The sequence below is a fragment of the Dothidotthia symphoricarpi genome (assembly GCF_010015815.1).
Source record: "Dothidotthia symphoricarpi CBS 119687 unplaced genomic scaffold P153scaffold_10, whole genome shotgun sequence".
Classification (NCBI taxonomy): domain Eukaryota; kingdom Fungi; phylum Ascomycota; class Dothideomycetes; order Pleosporales; family Dothidotthiaceae; genus Dothidotthia; species Dothidotthia symphoricarpi.
This window is the reverse complement of record NW_022985017.1, coordinates 203112-223141: the sequence shown is the minus strand read 5'-3', so window position 1 is coordinate 223141 and position 20030 is coordinate 203112. Positions and strand designations below refer to the sequence as shown.

Genomic DNA, 20030 nt, shown 5'->3' with positions numbered 1-20030 from the left:
ACACAGGGTTCAAAGAACCATGGTCTTTCTCATGAGAAACGTGCGGAGACGTCAAGTGTAAATGGGATTCGTTCTGGGTCTGGGATGTGCAGCTCAGAAGCACAGTACACTATAATACGAATACAAGAAAAACAGACAAGTCCAGCTATGTCTAGAGTGTCTACATTGTGCAGTATCGGGCCAAACCTCTTCCTCCGCTCTCAGCGCGTTGACATTACGAAACCCCCAGAAGTATCGAAGACAAATGAAATGATCGTGACGATGAGCAAAATAGAATCGTAGATGCAATCGTTGCATCAAAGGTAACGTGGGAAAGAAATCGCTAAACTGGAATGCCGCTTTAGATTGTACGGCTCAAGGTGAATAAGTCGGAGATTGTTGGGTGATGTTAGGCAGCACGATATGTGCTGCATTGCGAAGAGAGGCCGACGATGCAATTATGCTTCTCACATGATGCCCTTCAGTCCACGGAAGCCTCCCGTTTTGGAAGACGCCGGCTTCTTCGGTTCTTTATCCTTGGGTTTCTTGCTCATATTCTGGGCACCACCTGATGTTCATTAGCTTACAAGCTCAAGCAAATATGGATCAATAGACTTACCACGACCGAAGACCCTGACTTCCGGTTTTGGTTCCGGTTTGTCCTTGTCTTGTTTTTCTCTGCTGCCACTGCCATCGGTGTGGACTGACCACGAGCTCTTGGCGCTCGATTGGACAGCATTGGGAGTAGTCGGTTTTCGTGCCCCGTAGAGACTATGGACAGTGCCGTCACGCAGTCCAGGATACTCTGGCACGAGACCACCGCCAAACGCGGGGTGTGATAGAGGTGACAGCTGGGGAACCTGTGGCTTCTGAGATGTGTGGGCCCTCTGGGAACTCGAGGATTCGCTCCGAACAGGACGAGCTGGAGAAGAAATCCCTGGTGAGTTGCTCACCGAAGTAGGGGATTGGTAGTCGGGGAAGTATTCACGCTCTTCGCTAGGTGCCATGTCGGTTGTGAGTGAAGGCACATACCTTGGGCTGAAGTTGTTTGCTCGTTTTGTGCTGGAGCTGCGACTGATTTGCGATTGATCGAGTTCGAAAGTTTTGGAACTCTGCGGTACAGGGAAGCGGTCAAGCTCAGCTTGTCGCTCACCTTGGAGATCCTGATGTTTCAAACTCAGTTCCGTGTACTGTCTGTGAAGTTCTTGGTTTGCTTTTTTCAGTTTTTCCAGCCTGTTGTTGCTCGCTGCCAGTGCTGAATCTAACATCTGTTGAACCGAGGCAGGAAGTTGCCCAGGTTTCCCGGTATTCCTTTCTGCCATCTGCAATCGTGTTTCAAGCTCCATGATCCGTCGCTCGTAAGCCTTGATAGCACGCTCACGTTCCGCCTCCCGACTGTTCAACCGCATATTGGTAACTTCTAGATCGTTCCGCAATGTGGTCCGCTCCTGGATCAACATGTTGAGGTCCTTGCTCTGAGACTCATACGTAATAATCTTTTCCTGTGCGATTTCGAGTTTTTGTTGCACGTCGCAGTAATGTTCCAGGTCGTATTCTAGGGCTCGCGTTCGCTGTTGGGCCTTGAGACGCTCAGCTTCTGCCCTCTCTACGATATCCTTGAGGTTTTCGTAATCGGCCTGTGTCTTTTGCAGTTGGAAACGCAAGCTTTCTCCGTCACTGCCCCATGACTTTTCGCTCTCTTTGTACGACCGGACTTTCGCACTCAAGTCATTCTCCCATCTCTTCGATTGGTTCCGGCTTGTAAGTGTTTCCTTCTTCAACTGGGCGTACAGCTCATTTGCTTTGGCAAGCCTGGCCTTCAAGGTCTTGTTCGAGTTGATGAGGTTCTGTGTTTCCGCCTCTGCCGTTGCCTCCTTGATGTGTTTCCGCTGGAGATGACCAATGTGGGCCAAATGTTGCATCTTCAAGTAGCGCTCGAAGTTGAGATCGTTTCGAAGAAGCATGATCTCTCTCTGCAGAGAGGCCATGTTCTGATTCTGAAAACCGGGGTGCGTAGGGGAGGTGGCTCCGGTTACGCTTTGAGCGAAGTTGTCGAGGCTAGATTTGCGAGATACGAACCGTTGAGTTGTTCCAGGCGCACCGATAGCGTACTGCTTCTTTGTATCCTTGACTGGTGGCAATGTAGGCGAATCCATTATACTATGATCTTTCGGTAGAGGGGACGGTGACCTGACTGCCAGTCCATCCTTTGCTTGCTTCAACGAATCCTCTATGGTGCTGGCAGTATTTTGAAAGAGGCCATTCTCAAGCTCTGGCATGTCTGGGGCTTCGCTTAGAGGCACCACCATAGTCGCCTGTGTATTCCTCCAGCTTACTTTCGAATCGTTCGTAGTAGGTTCATCCTCGTCCAATGCAAACTCATTGGCAACGTCTGGAATAGGAGGTAATTTTGCCATTGGTGGTGGTCCAGGATCATCTAGCGTTGTCGATACGGCCACACAGAGATCCATACACTCAGTCACAACGTCCACAGGATCGCTCTTCAACCACCTGTGGTCGCTCAATTCGTCCTCAATCGTAGTCGTGAACATGTTGGGATGCAGCAGATGGACCCGTCGATATGGCTCGGTTCGACTGTGGATGAGGTCCTGATCAAGATCAAAGTCGCGAGCACCTGGAAAGTTGAGTGACTTTAGGTATTTCCGTGGCTTGCGAACGAAGCTCATGAAGTTGAGTGGAAACAGGCCGTAGAGAAAGGTAAAGTAATGCATGAGAGTTGGCGGGGATGAATCAGGGTAGTCCATGGAATGCTGCACTCGTTCCCACGCTTGCTCGGGCTCTACTTCCTCCTCGTCTTGACTCTCATTGCTTTGGTCGTCGACATTGTTGTACGAAGATTTTGAATCCTCGGGATTTCCAAGCTTGTCCCAACACAGTACCCTGCTGTAGATCAGGAAGCATTTTAATCTCAGGCTTTGGTCAGAGCTCAAAGCTCCGCAAATGTGGGGTAGAAACATGATCAGGACTACCAGTGCGAGTTCGATGACAGTCGAGGAGGTATCGATGAGGAGACTCTTCTGCAAGTTCTGTATAAGGGGTGTTTCGAGAACGAGGTGGAGATGTGGTGGCTGTAGCCTGACGAAGGCGCTCAACAAAGTCAAGGCCTGGATACGGTATTGTTTCTGGACGAAGAGCTCATCGAGAGCAAGGAGTAGAGCCTAATCGGTTCAGCGGGAGACTGTGTGTGGATCAAGTCGAGGACGCACCTTTGGCATTTTGCGCCCAAATACCATCAAGACAGCTTCGAGCTCATGCGACACAAACTCGTTCTCTGGATTCACGGCATCCTCCCAAGAAGAGAACACGTTGGTTCGGGCAAGGTATGCGTCGAGCAACTTCTTTGTGAAGAGGCTAGAGAGACGTGCAGCTTCCCCGTTGTGGTCTGTTTCGGCATCGTAGACCAGTATGCCCTGTAAGAACTCGCTTGCGTCGTCGATGACCCGCCTCTTATGCCCTATCCCATCGATTGTGGGCTTAAGCACCAGGTCCCACCAAGTGGTCAAACGCGTTTCCCCTGTGAGGGCAGGCCGTACCAGTCGCAGCGCGGACAAGAAAGCGCCAAGCTTTTCTGGGTTGCCGGCAACATGCCGCTGGTATACTGCGTGGAGGTCGTCATGAAAGCGCTGGGAGTCGTAGTCGTCGATGTTGTCATAGCGTTCGAGGAAGCTGGCGATGGTGTCGCGTAGTTCGTCGGGCAGCGGATAGGGTGCTGTGGGCGCGGAGAAAGTCGTGTTGAGAGCCTTGATGGCCTCTCGCATGGACCTGTGGAAGTGTTAGAGCGCAACAAGCGCAGGAACAGAGCAGCCTAGCTTACCCAGACGTCATCTTGTGTCGCGTCCTTGGCTGCACCCGGATGGATTCTTTACTGCACTTGTTCGACGACGCAGCTAGGCGCAAGGCAGGCGTGACGATGGCTTGGTTGTGTGCGAGATACGAGGTGCGCAAAGTGAGGTCACTGGCGAGTCTGGTACCTAGGCCCAAGAAATGGCGAGCATGCTACTGCTTATGGTGCTCGAGTCGCGAGTCGCCGGAGCTCTCGACAACGGGCTGTGGCTGCGTGGGGTAAGAGATGAGATGCAGGGAAGGCGAGCGTCAGCCGTGACATGCTATCAAACTCCATGGTGCTTGTGCGGTGGTTGCCGGTATATCACCATCACCTGCGGCATCTTTGCAACGCTATTTGCCCCTAACAAAGATGCGCGCTGCACTGCCGCAAACAAATGTTACGCAAAAGCCCGCATATGCTGCTCGACGTACATGCCAAGGCGGGATTCGGTTAGTCGGTCTTCCCACATCGAGGCCTGTGCGGCTAGTCTTGCCATCCGTCAACGTTGCTCACGTTGCTGTTGAGTGGATCCCCCTGAAAGCTCGCCCGCCGCCCTCTTTGCCGTTCTTCTTTGTCACCCGCGATAACAAATCAACGTCTGAACCGTGCAACACATTCCGCTCAGCTGAAGTTTAACCTGACCAATACAAGCCTATCAATCGTCTGAGCATCGTATTTAGCATACACGGTAGGTTGACCTTACCAAATAAGGCTGCGTGTACATGCACCCCACGGGCCTCCTATAGCAGTCCCACAGCCTTTACTGTACTCTCTCCTCGAAGACTTCGCACATTGGAGTGATATCCCACAGATGCGAAATTGTACCAGTACCACCATTGTCGACTGTTTAGGACCTTCCACCTCCGTTGAGAACCCAGCCGCCCTTCAATCTCCGTGATTGCTGGCCTCAGCCCGCATTGTTATCTTCGCTGCTCGGGACCGTCCTTTCTTACCTCGGAGTACCCAAATGGATCATCGTGTCTGCAGAGGACAGCTCCTCGGCTCGTCCCTATTCTCCCCTGGAATCTCACCATGCCCCACAGAACATGCGCTCCATCCTGGTCGTTCACATCTTTCCGTTGTCCAATCACACAGCGTATAGTCCACGAGTGGTGGTTAGACTGTCCTCTTACTATCAGCAAGCCCTCTCTTATCTGAAGAGTGAAAGCATACATTTTCTATAGAGACACGGAATGCGCCGTCAAAAATGAGATGCAGACGTCGCTTGCCGACACCGAGAGCTTGGTTACTTTTTCCAAGTCCGGTAGGTTCCTGCAGTTCGCACCTTGCTGCAAGCCCAATTGCAGGGATCTGGATTTCGCGTTTCATTGACTCCCTTGACCCGGAGAGAACACACATTATGTTTCCAGGATGTCTCCAACTTGACACTTCGGAGGCAGGCCATATAACGCAATTGGTAACCCGACAGACTGTTTAACTGTGGAGACAGATTCGAAGCGCCCTCCCTACGCGAGGGAGAGGCCCTTGTTTTACTTACTCGCAAGACCCTAGGCATCCAGAGCATCCGTAGAAGATTCGATGCAGGCCAATGACTCTTATCTATCTCGACTGCTAATCTCTACTGTGTATATCATCTCCGCTATTTGTACGTATTCATCCCTGTTTCCATGTTGCAGGCCGGTAAAGCACGGCAACCCTGTAGTTCCACGTATCACTGTCCGTCATCTACGACGCGTCAGGATTCAGGAGCATCCAGCATCTCATCCTTACGCCAGACCCATGGAAACGGCCAGGACAAGTTTGAGTGTATGAGTTTGCATGTGATATAGAGATCCATGGTTCTCATGTGAGAAAGATACCCCAGCTTCTAGCGCGTCCCAAGAAGCGACCCTTGTGCACGCATACAAAGGTGCAGCCCAGAGCAATATGAAATACGGAAATACGGCGCGACAAGAGCGGACCTCTTGATTGGCTAAGCAGGTTATTGAGAATATCGTACTCCGTATTCTTACAATGCTCGAATTGCACCACTTGTACTCAACCTATCGGCACGACTAAAGCGAATGTCGACAGCCTCACAGCAACTTCTGGTAGATAATCTTGTCCGATGGTCACGAGATTGATTCAATCAGGGCCTTCTCTTCTCAATCTACAACATCGATATCCATATTTTCCCTTGTCTCTACTATCTCATGCCTCTTACTGCCATCTTACTGTTTGTCCCCTCTCTCTCCTAGTCCCTCCTTACCACCTTTGACTTCCTCTCCACCGCCAATCCCTGTCTTCCTTGACGGCTCTGCCTGGTAATCAGGCTGCTTTGCTGGATGGTCATCGCCAGTTTTGTGCTCCTCGGTTGAGGCACTCGACTGCTGATCGTTGTGCTGAGGTTCGGTGCGCACTTTCCGGTTGGGCGCCGCAGACGAATTGGGGGAAGGGTCGGGGAAATTAGATTTTGGGTTGTCGCCCATGAGTTTGTCATTATCGGATCGCACCGAGTGCGTGGTGCTGAGTGGGCGGGCGGATATTGGAATAGCCAAGCGCTGCAGAGGGCGGAATTTGGTGAGGAAGGACATTTTGTGTAGGTTGGGTGAGGTATATGGGTGATTGATCAACGGGTAGGCGAAGTTGATGTTTGTGCAATTCGACTCCAAGAGATTTGATTTGAAGTCGAGTGAGAGCAGGAACTATACATTTTAAGCTGGAAGACAGTTGCGCGACACGACGAATGACGATTGTTCGCGACGAAAGACTGAGGTCATGATGACCGCTTCCGGATGATGAGTGCTTCTGAGCGAGACGTCTTGAAGCTCAGGACGCAGCAAGTATGGTACCGCAACTGTTGTTCACGTATTTTGACTGAAGAACAACATTTCATGCTTCAACGACGATGGAGACCACGATGGGGTGGCATCACGTGCGGTGATGTCGAATGCGGCTTAGAACAGCTGCCTGATCAGCCAACACCCACCGTCAAGATTGATGATCATAACCAACATTGATATTTAGCCAGATAACAAACGAACATCTCCCAGCTATGATATCTTCTGACGATTTGCCCGAGTTTGTGCTTTTCGGCGACTCGTTGACCGAATGGAGCTTCGACGACAAGACGCAAGGCTTCGGGTTGTTCCTCGAACAGCAATATCATGGAAAAGCACAGATAGTGAACGAAGGTACTGACTCAAACTACAATGGTCGACTAGACTATGCTGAAAATCCTCATACCGATACTGACCCTGACTCTGACGACTAGGCCAAGCAGGGTAGTGCACTCCAACCCACTCCACTTCAATCCAATAAACACACACACGCATCATACCATAGCAGATCCAATGCAAACCCGACTAATACCCTCACAAGCTACACATCCACCGACCTCGCCTTAGACTTCGACCGCATCATCACGCGCGCCGTCTCCCCACGCGCCCCACCCACCCTCCTCTTCACCATCTTCCTCGGCGCAAACGACGCTTGCCTCGTCGCCGACAACAAAGAATATGTCCCGCTCTCCACCTTCGCAGCAAACATCCGCACTTTTGTCGAAACAATCCTGACTCAAGACGCCCTGTCCGCGACGAAAATTGTGCTGATCACGCCCCCGCCGATCAACCGCCCGACGACCAAATGGGGCGAGAAATCAGATTACGCATACAAGACGTATGTGAGTAAGAGGCGATATGCAGAAAAGATTATGCAGATCGCGGCCGAGTATGGCGAGACGGGGAGGGTGGTGGGGCTGGATTATTGGGGGTCGTTGATTGATGCTGCGTTGGAGGTGGAGGGGAGAGGGGCGGAGGATCAGGCGGTTAAGTATGGGGAGGAAAAGTTACCGGGGTGTGGGCTGGTGGGCGCGAAGGAGTTTGGGGAGGGCTGGTTTACGGATGGATTGCATCTGGATGTCAAGGGGTATGCGGTGCTGTCTAAGGGGTTGATGGAGGTTGTGGTGGGGAAGTGGCCTGAGTTGGCACCGGAGCGTCTTTGATGGGACGACGATTTTGAGGGATGGACAGTTCCCTTGTCTTGGATGGACTCACGACAATAGAGAAGATGAGTTATGTCAAGGTGAGTTTGCTAACAACAAGCAAGCGACACTTTGGATAGACGCTCGTCATGTTGCAAATAGCATGATCTAGGTATACGACAGAACTCCATAACCACTCAACCCCGATTGAGGGTATTTCCAGAACCTTTAGGATTCTCCTCCGTGAACTCATCCCATGCACGTTGTTTCATCGTCTCTTCATCAGCCGCAACGAGATCGTCCTCGTTCGGCTCAGGGCGAATCTCACTCTGTGGGCCACCCCCCTCGATGATACCACCCCTTTTCTTCTCTTCATCAAGATATTCGTCAATTGTCATGGTTGGCAGACTATGATCAGGTCGGAAAACGTTCTTTTTCAACGTTTGCCGGCTGTCCAGAAGCGTAAATGGCCGCATTGGTTTGCCGTCGGGGCTGAGGATGGGTCCCGAGTACTTAAGCCCGGGTAGTTGGCCGTCCAGACGCTCAGAATACGTATCTTTGTTCCTGCCATCTTGACGTTCGTCTGGCCCTGGCGCGATTTGTCTTTGCGTGGGCGTGGGGGGTGCTAGGGAAATGATGTGCAGTTCCTGTGCAATGGACTCGAGCGACTGGAATGTCTGGTGAACCATAAATGCCAGATTCGTCAGGTGCAACTCCCGAACCACTTGTTCGTCATTCTCGGCGAGTTTGGGATTTTGCTGAAGATACTGTGCACATGCCTTAGCATGCCCCATTCATTAGGGTTATTCAATATGACGCGACATACCTCTAGTTTTCTCTTCAACTCCTTTTCCTCGCGGAACCGTGTGATCTTCGCATCTCTTCTTGCCGCGGCATCCCGCGTGCTTGCAGTAGCAAAGTTCTCCTTATCTTCAGTGTAGGTTTCGAAAAGCCTCGCATCTGACTTGCTAAGCGCATCGTAAGAATCCAGGAGCTTCAAAAACCGCTCATAGTAAACCCGCGCTTGCAGGATGTTCTTCTTTCTCACGGATACATCTGTGCTCGAGATCTTTTGTCCGAGTTCCGCCAAGTGATGGTTGATGGTCATGTACCTAGCAAATGTATAAGCGAGAGATCAAGATGCCAAGAACCCCGGATAGTTGCGAAAAGTTGAGAGTGGGGGAAAAGAGTGAGAAACGGACTGCAGGTCAGTGGAGGATATATCTTCCAGAGTCTCGTTCGGGCTGAAGAGCGAGACTTGTTCGGCGAGCTTGAGACATTCTTGGTATGTGGCAATTGCGGTGTTGAGGTTTTCTTGGAAAGCGGGACTGTTGCTATCGTAGGAAGATGAGAGGTCCTTGCGCGCACGTTCAGCGCTCACAAAGAGACCTCGTATGCTTTGGGGTTCGTTTGCCATTTCTGAAAATTAGTTACGCAAGAGTTGTGTGTTGAAGTTGCAGATGCTGTAGGAAGCCCCAAGTCGTGATTAGGAAGGACACGTGCGTTCGCGTCTTGGTGCACGGTTGCGCTTGCACTATGAACGCGTACCCCGCCACTACTTTCCAAACATCACTTGCTCGCTTCACCATTACTCGGAGCTGCACAGATATACGGACATGTTCAGCGCTCAGTATACCCGAGTCTGAAAAACTCGACTCACCGCCGACAAAGCGGTGACAGGCCGGGTCTCTGCTCCGTTTGCTCTCTATCAGGACGTGGGACCAATGAGCAAACTTACATAGACGTCTCTCACCTTCAGTCTTCAAAAGACCCACTTGTTGATTGTAATCTCTCAAATCTCTCTCCGCTTCTCTAAATTCAACCTGCGCCAGCCATCGCTCAAGTGACCACCGCGGCTAGCAACATGGCATGGGCTGACATCGAAGAAGAACAGTTGGACTACGCTTCATGCGATGAGAGATCCGTGTCCGGAGATGAAACCCAGTCTGCTCTAAAGATGGAACAGCCGCAAGAAAAAGAAGAGCCGCAAGAAGAAGAAGAAGAGCTGCACAAAGATGAGAGTTCAGACATCGATGCTGACGTTGGTCGCGCTCATGGTCCCAGAACCACCACAGAAAGGCGAAGAGCCCAGAATGAAATTATGAGAGCCTTCGCCGCTAACATCAGTGCCCATGCAACACAGAAGGAGGTCGAAGACGCTGTCAAAGGTGCTAAGGATGAACAGCTCTCCATCCGCGACATCCTGGCGAACCAGGAGACGACTGTCCGTATCACGAATCCCCGCGATTACCAGACTGAGCTGTTCCAGAAAGCCAAGACAGAAAACATCGTCGCTGTGCTAGATACTGGTTCGGGCAAGACTCATATCGCAACTTTGCTGCTTAGGCACGTCCTTGATGAAGAACTCGAGCATCGAGCCAAAGGCGGCTTGCGCAGGATTGCGTTCTTTCTGGTAAGGATGTTGATATAGTTGTCATCGTATTCCTGACTCGAGACAGGTGGACTCGGTGAACCTCGTCTTTCAACAGGCAAATGTGTTGCGATGCGGTCTCGACCAAAACGTTGAAGCTATTTGCGGCGCCATGGGCGCATCACTATGGCAGAAGCCCACCTGGGACACACTTTTCGCCAACAACATGGTCATTATCTGTACAGCAGAAGTTCTGCAACAGTGCATGATGCATTCCTTCATCACCATCAGGCAGATCAACCTCCTTATCTTTGACGAAGCTCATCATGCCAAAAGCAACCATCCTTACGCTCGAATCATGAGAGACTACTACGCCTGCGAGCCCGACAAGACCAAACGACCTCGTGTTTTTGGGATGACAGCTTCGCCTGTGGATGTGAAGAGCTCTAAAGATAATGACATCAAGGCCGCCGCTCGCGACCTCGAAAAGCTGCTTTGCTCTAAGATCGCCACGACTGCCGATGGTACCTTTGCTTCCAATAGCACGAGTCGACCCGAAGAGCAGATTGCTGTATATGATCAGTTGCAAACCGAATTCGAGACGCCATTTCACCAGAAAGTAAAGGCGCGATATGGTGATGTGCGACCGTTCAAGAAGTTCTTCATCACATCAAAGCGAATCGGTTCCGAGCTCGGCCGCTGGGCTTCCGATATGTACTGGTCCTTCGCTTTTACCGACGAACAAGCTCGCAAGCTTCAGAACCATGAGGAATACCGGCACAATAAGGAGCACAAGGAAGGTGGCTCTGTAGAAAAGTTGAATGCCGACCTTGCTCGACTGAAAGAAGCTGCACTCTTTGTACAAGAACATGACTTCGGCTTACCCACACTCAGCCAACAAGATCTGAGCTCCAAAGTCCGACAACTTCACTATTACCTCAACCTGTACTATGAGCGGAGTGATGAGGCTAGGTCCATCGTTTTTGTTGAGCAGCGCCAGACTGCTCGGTTACTCAAGCTCATTTTTGCGCATCTTGGTGGTCCCAACCTCCACTGCGACATGTTAGTTGGTATCAACTCTCGGATCGGTGAACATAACATATCGCTACGGTCTCAGATCTTGACGGTAGCGAAATTTCGACGAGGCGAGCTGAACTGTCTGTTTGCCACCTCCGTTGCAGAAGAAGGCCTTGACATACCGCAATGCAATCTCGTTGTACGGTTCGACCTGTATCGTACGATGATTGGATATGTTCAATCTAGAGGTCGGGCGAGACATCGAAATTCGAAATACTTGCACATGCTAGAGAAGGGTAACAATGCTCATAGCGAGAGATTGTACCAAGCTAGGAGCGATGAGCATGTCATGAGAAACTTCTGTAAAACTCTCCCACAGGATCGTTTTCTTGACGGAGCAGACGCCGACGGTGACGAAGTGCAAGATACCTTCTATCCCAGTTATACAGACCCCAATTCCGGCGCAAAGCTCACTTTCCGATCGAGCTTGACCGTTCTCAACCACTTCGTCTCTACACTTCCAGCTCCAAGCCACGAGACCTATCTGCAACCGACGTACGTCATAAACCCAGAGGTTACCGTTGATCTTTTCAATCCTCAGCGAACGGGCTTTCAATGCGAGGTCATACTGCCTGAGTACTCACCAGTCATTTCTATGACAGGTCAACTTCAATCCAGGAAGGTGATCGCCCGGTGCTCGGCAGCGTTCAACATGTGTTTGGAGCTTCGCAAAAGGGGCTTACTCGACGAGAATCTGCTCCCCACGGTGAGAAAGTTTCTTCCAGCCATGAGGAATGCGCAGCTAGCCGTTGGTGAGAGGAAGAAGGGCATGTATTCAATGCTTATAAAGCCAACATTTTGGCAACGGGGCCGTGGTACTACCCCGGAACACCTCTATCTCACCGTCATCAACGTCGATGCTGGTCTGGATCGCCCTCATCAGCCTCTTGGCCTTCTTACTCGAGTCGAATTTCCACAATTACCGAGTTTTCCCATATACCTTACGGACGGTCGATCTTCGAACGTTGTCTCGTGTCCCTCTGCTTTGCCTCACTCAATTACTGAACAGACGCTCGAGTCCCTCACCAAGTTCACCCTGCGAGTCTATGAAGACATATACAATAAGGTATATGAGCATGATGTTCGAAAGATGTCATACTGGATCGTTCCAGTCCGACCAAGTGTGATAGCAGCACCAACCTTACCAACCGAACTTGAACAAATTGTGGATATGGATCAAGTGCGCAGAGTATGCAATGAACATACATGGCAATGGACGCCCGAAACGATGGATGAAGATCTGTTGGACAGATACATCGTGGATCCTATGAACGGAGGGCGGAGATTCTACTCTGATCGGCTGGCGCCACATCTCAAGCCTCAAGATCCTGTTCCTTTGAACGTACCGCGACAGAATCAGAAGTTCATGAAAAACATTCTCGACTACTCCGATAGTAAGTGGCTGAGGAGTCGTGATATCGCCAAGTGGAATCAATCGCAGCCCGTCTTGGAGGCGGAGAAGATTCCTTTCCGCCGAAATCACCTTGCCCTTGTCGAAATCAAAGAGAAGGAGGTTCTTGGTACTCTCAAAACCTACATTTGTCCTCAGCCAATGCGCATCTCGAATGTAAGTTTTGTTCCGCAGTCTAGACGGTACCATATTGATGTCTAAATAGCTTGCGACTTCCTTCGTTGTCATGTGTTACGTGTTGCCGGCTATTATTCACCGATTCGAGAGCTATCTCATTGCCTTGGACGCCTGTAAGGTCCTCGACCTGAAGGTCAGCCCAGCTCTAGCCCTCGAAGCTTTGACCAAAGACTCAGAGAATTCTGATGAACACGAAGAAGAAAAGATCAATTTCAAGAGTGGTATGGGCCCGAACTATGAACGCCTCGAATTCTTGGGTGATTGCTTTCTCAAAATGGCTACGTCCATCTCAACGTTTGTGCAACAGCCAGACGAGAACGAGTTTGAGTTTCACGTTCGACGCATGGTCATGCTCTGCAACAAGAACCTCATGGAGACTGCCGTGGGCAAGAAGAAGGTCTCATTCCCCGATGGTGAAGAGCTTGATCTACAGTTGTATAGCTACATCCGTACAGATTCATTCTCTCGGTAGGTCACATAACGCTACTCTCAAAACAAAGTTAACATTCATCAGACGTACTTGGTACCCGGATGGCATGAAGCTTATCAAGGGAAAGGGTATGAACAAGAGTGAAGACGACTGGCTCAAGCTGACACACAACCTCGGAGATAAGAGTATTGCTGATGTTTGTGAAGCTTTCATCGGCGCCGCTTTCATGGAACATCACAAGGACGGGCAGTGGAACCCAACTGATTGGGACGAGGCCGTCAAAGCTGTGAAGCTATTCGCCAACAGCGAGGACCATACAATGGCGAAGTGGTCAGACTACTATGCGGCCTATATCAAGCCAAAATACCAGGTCGGCGAAGCAACCGCTACCCAGTTGGACCTCGCCCGTAAGATCGAATTGGTACATCCATACCATTTCAGGTATCCGCGTCTTCTTCGATCTGCATTTGTGCATCCTTCTCAGCCCTTCATGTGGGAGAACATACCAAACTACCAACGTTTGGAGTTCCTTGGTGATTCGCTACTGGATATGGCATTCATCATGCATCTCTTCTACAACTATCCCGACAAGGATCCCCAGTGGCTTACCGAGCACAAAACGCCCATGGTCTCCAACAAATTTCTGGGCGCGCTCTGCGTCAAGCTCGGTTGGCACACGCATATACGCCAGAACACAGCCATCCTAAGCGCATCGATCCGGGACTACGTGGCTGAAGCCGAGGAGGCCGAGCGAGAAGCCCACGGTGCAGTCGACTACTGGGTCAGCGTCAGCGAACCGCCCAAGTGTCTCGCCGATGTGATCGAGGCTTTTGTTGCCGCCCTGTTCGTCGACTCGGAATTTGACTTCAACGTCGTGCAGCACTTCTTCGACCTGCATCTCAAGCCCTTTTTCGTCGACATGACGCTCCCCGCTTACGAGGGCTTCGCTTCGAATCATCCGACTACACGACTTAGCCGCATGCTATCTATCAACTTCGGATGCAGCGACTGGCGCATGGGTGCCCTCGAGACCGATACGGTTATTCCGGGTAAAGGGAAAGCTGTGGCGGCTATGGTTATGATCCACAATAAGGTACACTTTTACTCGCTGGGGCAGAGTGGCAGGTATGCTCGCGTCAGGGCGAGTCACTCTGCGTTGGAGAAGCTGGATGGATTGCCACCGTATGAGTTCCGGATGAAGTATGGATGTGACTGTGTGGATGAGGGGGAGGGGGAAGGCGATGAGCTGATTATCAAAGAGAAGGAGGCGATGATGAAGGAGGCTATGGGTGTGAATATCTAGGTAGAAGGCTCTATTTGGTTCTAGACTAGAACCTAGTTTATCATAAAAAACGTTGATCAGTATCGGATGAGGTTCGCACAAAACCTAGGTTCACTGAAATTTTCATATCTTCGTTCAGCTCTGCAATGAAACAACATGCATTGTCTTGAGAGCGTCTCACCGCCATTACCTACTCCACCCTGACCGACGCAATCCCATATCGCTACACACCAAACCCGCCCGCACCATCAACTTAACCCTCCTTTGTCTTCTCCTCTTGTCGACTGGCTTTTTCACCCTCTCCTTTCTCCGCGTCCTCTCCACCACCCACTACCACCTCCTTGCTCTTCCCTTCCGCAGACGCCCTCTTCGGCTTCCCCGCCTCCTCGGGAAATAACTCCTTGAAGAGCTCGGGCTGGAACCGATTGATGCGCTTCCACGTCTCGTTCCACAGCTCCTCCTGCTCTGGTTTCTCGTCGGGCGGGGCGAGGAAGCCGCCATTTGAGAGGACGAGGAGCATATTTTTGAGATTTTCGGACACGGCTTCTTCCTGGGGTGGTGTTAGCGAGGGTATGGCTTATTATGACGAAGAACTCTAATGCGAAAAAAGAATAGAAGTGAGGGAGTGGTGAGAAGAAAGAGAAAAGGAAAGGGACAAACTCACCAAGTTATCACCCTGTCCGCTATTCCCCAGCCGATCCATGATACTGACTACCTTCAACCAAAGTTCTTTCAACAAATCTCCCTCGCCGACCTCGCTCAATAGTACGAGATAGTGCAGGAAGACTTTGCTTAGTAGTGTTGCCGCGCGAACTCTTGTTTCGCTCATACCTCTCGGGTCACTTTGGTAGACCTCCGGTTTCAGCAGTTGTGTGATGAGGGGCACGAGGACCTCGCTGAATATGGCGGTCCACTCTTTGTGGTCGGGGGACGCGAGGTCGTTGGAGAGAAGTGTGCGCTGCATAGCGCTGAAGGCTTGTTGGCGGATTTCACGGCACGGGTTGAGACATTGGTGCGCGAGGGTTTTGAGGATGGGGGACCAGTATGCTGTCCATGCTAAGTCACGTTAGCAATCAATATGAGCCCCGACACGAATTAGTGGGAAACTCACCCTCTGTGGTCTCGAGATGCGATTGCTCGATGAAATTCGGTACACGGCTGGACATCTGGAAGACGATCGTCATGGCCTTGCTGCCGCGGACAACGACCTCGGTGCTCTCGGGCTTCTTCGTCTTGGGCCCCTTGCTTCGTCTTGAAGCTTGATCGTGCAGTTGTTCTTCCCGCGCGCCAACCTGAGCCGATGTAGCAAATTCGTTCAAGAGGGCGATTGCAGGCTCATAGTTGTCTGCGGTGATTCCCGGTTGAGGCGACGTTGTTAGATCTTCGACGAGCTGAAAGACGTCTCCCGCCGCGTCAGGTACCCCAGACAATCTGCTCAAGATGGTCCAGAAGTCGGGAGAGCCTGCCAATTCACTGCGGAGACCGTTCGGACCCTTGCAGCAGTCTGTCAAGCCCTGGAGAAGTGGTTGAGAACACTCTGTCAGCAAGGCTTCGTTGAAGCTTGAGAAAGTATGTAAGAGAACAGGTGCGCGAACAAAATCATGTTCCTGAGCTTGTTAGAGATACCTGATAATCGGGAGACTAGAGGACTTACGTTGCTAGCCTTCAACAGGCTCAAAAGATAGTACACCGATCGCGCAACCACCACAGCATGGTGTTTCGATGCATCGCGGATAACACTCGACAATGCATCGGTGACATCCTTGGCAAGTTCCTTGACAGTCTCCTCATCACGAAGCGCCAATACTGTCGCAAGCTCAAGAACAAAGACCAGGCTGGGGTCATACAAGGGACCCTTTCCTTTTATCCTGCTACCATTCTGACGCGGGCTCGCTCCTGGTATCTCGGGTTTCACCACAATGACTCTTGGTGAGCCATCTTCGGGTATGTGCTCAAGCAGCGACATCAACAATGATCGCAGCGCTTCTACTGGTAGGTGACTGATATTGGCGAGTATGTCCTCGAAATGACATTCCTTGACAGTGTCGACGGTGCAAAGCGTATACTCAATCTCTTGATCCGATGGTTCTGGTGGTTCGTCGTTGGCGAAACTGGACACGTACGATGTCAACGCGGAAAAAATGCCTGTGTCGGCAGGACGTTCAGCGCGGTCGATGATCTGCGCCGGATTCTGTAGGGGTATCGGAGGTAGAGCTAATGTCTTCTGGAAGGAGAGAAAGTAGGGAGGAATCAACGAGTTGACGAAAAGGTTGACCATGATGCGAATGAGCTGTTATAGTTAGTATGGCAATGTTATGAGGTAACTGACACTTACATGATTCCATCCGTCTCGTATCGAGGCCTCATGTCCCTTGATAACCTGGAACAGAACAACGGTCGCTAATTGTGCCCGTCCATCTCGACCAAAGCGCACTGCCGTCTCGCTGACCATAACACTCTTCTGATCAGCCTGCACTTCAGTGTTGAGCGAGGTACTCGGTGGCACGTCAGGCGCTAACGTGCTGATGTACGACAGGCATGAGATGATACGGTCTAGAGCATCGTTCAGCCCATGCTGCGCCGCTATCTGTGCACACTGATCGAACCCCAAAACGACTCGCGAGAAAACAGCATCATCCGTAGCCGACATAAAGACATATGACAAAGTGGCGATAATCGGCTTCCAGGTTGCCGCAAACATGTCTGCGTCAAAGATGTTGGTATCGCAGATGATGAGATTTGAAGTTGACTGAACCTTGACCAGCAGCTCTTTCCAGGCATGATCGTACGCATGTTTATCGTTATGCTCCTCGGGAAGTATGATCTCACGACTTTGGATAGAGTCGTAGATGGCTTGTAGGTATCCGGGATCGAAGTCTTTACCATCGTTGACCCCCCGAAGATTCTTGGAGAAGGCATTCACATCCATTCGCTTGTCTTTCATATTCGGATTGTGCTGATCGGTGTTCAGCATGATGATAGCATAAGTAAGGATGAAAATGGCGTCTTTGTTGGCAATGTCCTCCGGTTTCGCCATCTTGTAATACTGTTCGGAGAAGTCTGTTATTATCCTCTCGATAAGCGCCGATTCACCTGGAAGACGAAACGTATGCAGCAGTTGCCGCAGAGCTTCGTCGAGACGCTGGCCTGTGAAATCAAACAAGCCCATGAAGGCACTGAGGATGCCTTCGTTTCCTTTCCTTGAGATGAAGTCTCCAAGCACCTTTTTGTCAACCCTCGTGGTTCCCTTCACAAACTCCGCGATGCATGCAGGATCGTCGGGGTCTGAGATTATACCCTGGGATGCCAGGAAGGCGATTCCGGCTTTGGGCTTTTCATTGAATTTGGTTGCTCCTTGGATGATGATCTTCTTCCGTGCTCGCTGGTCCCGAAGCGCGACAGCACTTGGAAAACCTTCTGTCACAGGCTCGTCGTCCAAGCGATCTGCTATTGACTGCACGAACCCAAGCAGTGCATCAAGGCAAAGTGGAGGAACGTTGACAGTACTCCAAGTCGCGGAGTCAGGGAACGCGTTTCGTGACAGAAGGCCGATGATATCCATGCACACATCACCGCGATCGATTTCGCAGTCATAATTCACGAAGAGCTCAGCCATGAAAGACGGTATCCGCACCATACCGCCGAGGTTCTCGATCATGGCTTCGCGAGCGTCAGGCTTTCGCGCGCCACCCTCCAAGCCAAGTTGTCTTCGGTCCTTAACTGGTACTGGCGTCGACCTTCCACTAGTACTGCTTTTCTGTGGTGGTTGTTTGACAAGACTTGGTGCTTGCGGGACACCTTCGTATAGTGAAGGTTCGATGCCCGGCTCCAAGGGGATTTCGACTCTTGGGAAGAGGCAAGCAACCAAGTAAGAAAGATACAACTCTTGTTGTAGCTTGAGAACGTTTCGGCATGTCGCCAAGAGGGTCCCGGCAACCCGCAACGACTCGTTCAAGATGGCCATGTTGTCTGACCTGACGAGCTGGAAGATGTGCCGGCACAGCGTGTCCTTCGCCAGGTTCGCAAGGCTTGGGTGACTCGCTATCGATGGGCCTGCAACCTCGAGAGCTACATCGACAATTCGCAGCGCCATGACGCGCATAGTGTCGGTGTGCTGTCGGTCGTGTGGATCGAGCAGGTCTACCAGAACGCGGAAGAGTTCTCTTATCGAGGGCAGCGAATAAGGTCTAATATCAACTGGTTGCTGTTCGCCCTCGACTGTGGCTGGCAAATCCAAGGTGCTGGTCGCGGGGTTCACGCCGCTGTCGTGCTCATCGTGACCCTTCTCCGAGTCGCTGTTCTGCTGAGGTGCCTCCACCTTGGACCTCGCAGCTTCCCCTGTTCCGTTGGCAGACGGGTCCATCTTCAGGCCGTCCTGGTCGTCTTTCCCGTCCAGCTCCTCATCCAGCGCATCCAGCTCGTGCGGCGCCTCGATCTCCAGCGTCTTCAGTCTGCGGAATATGACCTGGCACATGGACACCATGGCGATCTCGGCAGACCGGCGTAGCAGCTCAGACAGTCGCGCCTGGCAACACATGCTCAGCCCCGTCTCCATCATCTCGCAGACGCTCTCGTCGCCGAGGACTTGTCCGCCAGGGCCGGAGATCATGCCCTCCATGAGCTTCAGAATGCGGAGGAGGACAATCTCGTCGGCGGCCGAGTCACTCGCCTCGAAGCGGCAGTGGGTGATGGCCGACGAGAGCTGCTGCATAGCCTCTGGGAGGCGCGGAGAGTGGTGGCCGATGACGCCGTAGGAGAGGAACTTTGTGATGGCGATAAGGGCGAGCGAGGTGATGGGCGCGGATGTGGACGAGGAGCGGATGACCTGCAGGAAGGGGTGGAGCATCGAGGGCGTGTCGAAGGTGCTGATGTCTGGTGCAGTGTCAGCATGGCTCAGGTGTGGCTTCTCCATGTGTGTCGGTGTCTACCTTTGCAGCCCTTCATGTCGCTTCGCAGCCGCGCAAAGGCGGCCATGAGCGGGTTGTCCTGCAGGCTCTTGCCCTTCTTCCCCCTCAGGCCCCATCTGCTCGGCACCGCTTCGTCCTGCTCTCCTGTGCTGGCAATACCCTGCCCACTTCGGTCCCGCCGTACTACAGCTGGCGCCTTGTTCGAAGACCCCCCCAAGATGGCAGCCACGGAAGAATGCGCCCAGCGGGCATGCTTCCGCATCGCCGATGTCACGGTGATACATTCCGTCACCACGAGAGCTACGGGGTTGACCGCGACTGATAGGGGACGAGCGCCTGAGCTCCAAGTCGCGTCGTGGAGTGTCGTCGCGGCATTGTCTTCGCTCCCGTTGCTCGACATGGCGGCGTTGGTCTGTGTGGCGCGACTCGAAGATGGTGAGAGGTGGTGGACGCGGGGAACGTGTCGTTGATATAGTCGTCGCGAAGTAGTTTGTCTTGTACTGTCTACATGTCCAATTCAGCAAAGGCCACGCTTCCTCTAGAATACATCTGCCTGGGTTAGAAACTAATATACAACAACAGGTATCGTGTCCTCTGCAATACCAATGAGTTTAGATAGGCATCAGC

General features: G+C 51.8%; 6 protein-coding genes across 6 annotated transcripts; 2 read left to right on the top strand and 4 right to left on the bottom strand.

Moving 5' to 3' along the window:
• Positions 1 to 39: 39 nt before the first annotated feature.
• On the bottom strand, positions 40 to 4180 carry P153DRAFT_316029 (uncharacterized protein). The gene is made up of 4 exons (XM_033664979.1): positions 3815 to 4180; positions 3207 to 3762; positions 599 to 3158; positions 40 to 547 (listed from the first exon to the last, which is right to left on the bottom strand). Exons 1-4 carry the CDS (start codon positions 3823 to 3825, stop codon positions 447 to 449), a joined length of 3228 nt encoding a protein of 1075 aa, XP_033523651.1. The 5' UTR covers positions 3826 to 4180; the 3' UTR covers positions 40 to 446.
• Positions 4181 to 5553: 1373 nt separating this feature from the next.
• Positions 5554 to 6673, bottom strand: P153DRAFT_366679 (uncharacterized protein). The gene has a single exon (XM_033668104.1). The coding sequence runs from the start codon at positions 6358 to 6360 to the stop codon at positions 5998 to 6000; it is 363 nt and encodes a 120-aa protein (XP_033523650.1). The 5' UTR covers positions 6361 to 6673; the 3' UTR covers positions 5554 to 5997.
• Positions 6674 to 6821: 148 nt separating this feature from the next.
• On the top strand, positions 6822 to 7769 carry P153DRAFT_291093 (SGNH hydrolase; the record flags this gene model as incomplete). The annotated part of the gene is made up of 3 exons (XM_033663753.1): positions 6822 to 6960; positions 7041 to 7053; positions 7148 to 7769. 3 exons carry the CDS (start codon positions 6822 to 6824, stop codon positions 7767 to 7769), a joined length of 774 nt encoding a protein of 257 aa, XP_033523649.1.
• Positions 7770 to 7807: 38 nt separating this feature from the next.
• Positions 7808 to 9202, bottom strand: P153DRAFT_366676 (type 2A phosphatase-associated protein 42). Its single transcript, XM_033668103.1, has 3 exons — positions 8951 to 9202; positions 8575 to 8860; positions 7808 to 8515 (listed from the first exon to the last, which is right to left on the bottom strand). Exons 1-3 carry the CDS (start codon positions 9163 to 9165, stop codon positions 7946 to 7948), a joined length of 1071 nt encoding a protein of 356 aa, XP_033523648.1. The 5' UTR covers positions 9166 to 9202; the 3' UTR covers positions 7808 to 7945.
• A 317-nt stretch (positions 9203 to 9519) lies between these two features.
• Positions 9520 to 14600, top strand: P153DRAFT_16308 (dicer-like protein-like protein 1). The gene is made up of 4 exons (XM_033662274.1): positions 9520 to 10161; positions 10208 to 12763; positions 12813 to 13252; positions 13299 to 14600. Exons 1-4 carry the CDS (start codon positions 9613 to 9615, stop codon positions 14515 to 14517), a joined length of 4764 nt encoding a protein of 1587 aa, XP_033523647.1. The 5' UTR covers positions 9520 to 9612; the 3' UTR covers positions 14518 to 14600.
• On the bottom strand, positions 14559 to 19984 carry P153DRAFT_366675 (Sec7-domain-containing protein). The gene is made up of 6 exons (XM_033668102.1): positions 19425 to 19984; positions 16832 to 19368; positions 16151 to 16786; positions 15608 to 16103; positions 15161 to 15552; positions 14559 to 15046 (listed from the first exon to the last, which is right to left on the bottom strand). The coding sequence occupies exons 1-6, from the start codon at positions 19801 to 19803 to the stop codon at positions 14750 to 14752; spliced, it is 4737 nt and encodes a 1578-aa protein (XP_033523646.1). The 5' UTR covers positions 19804 to 19984; the 3' UTR covers positions 14559 to 14749.
• Between the last annotated feature and the right edge of the window lie 46 nt (positions 19985 to 20030).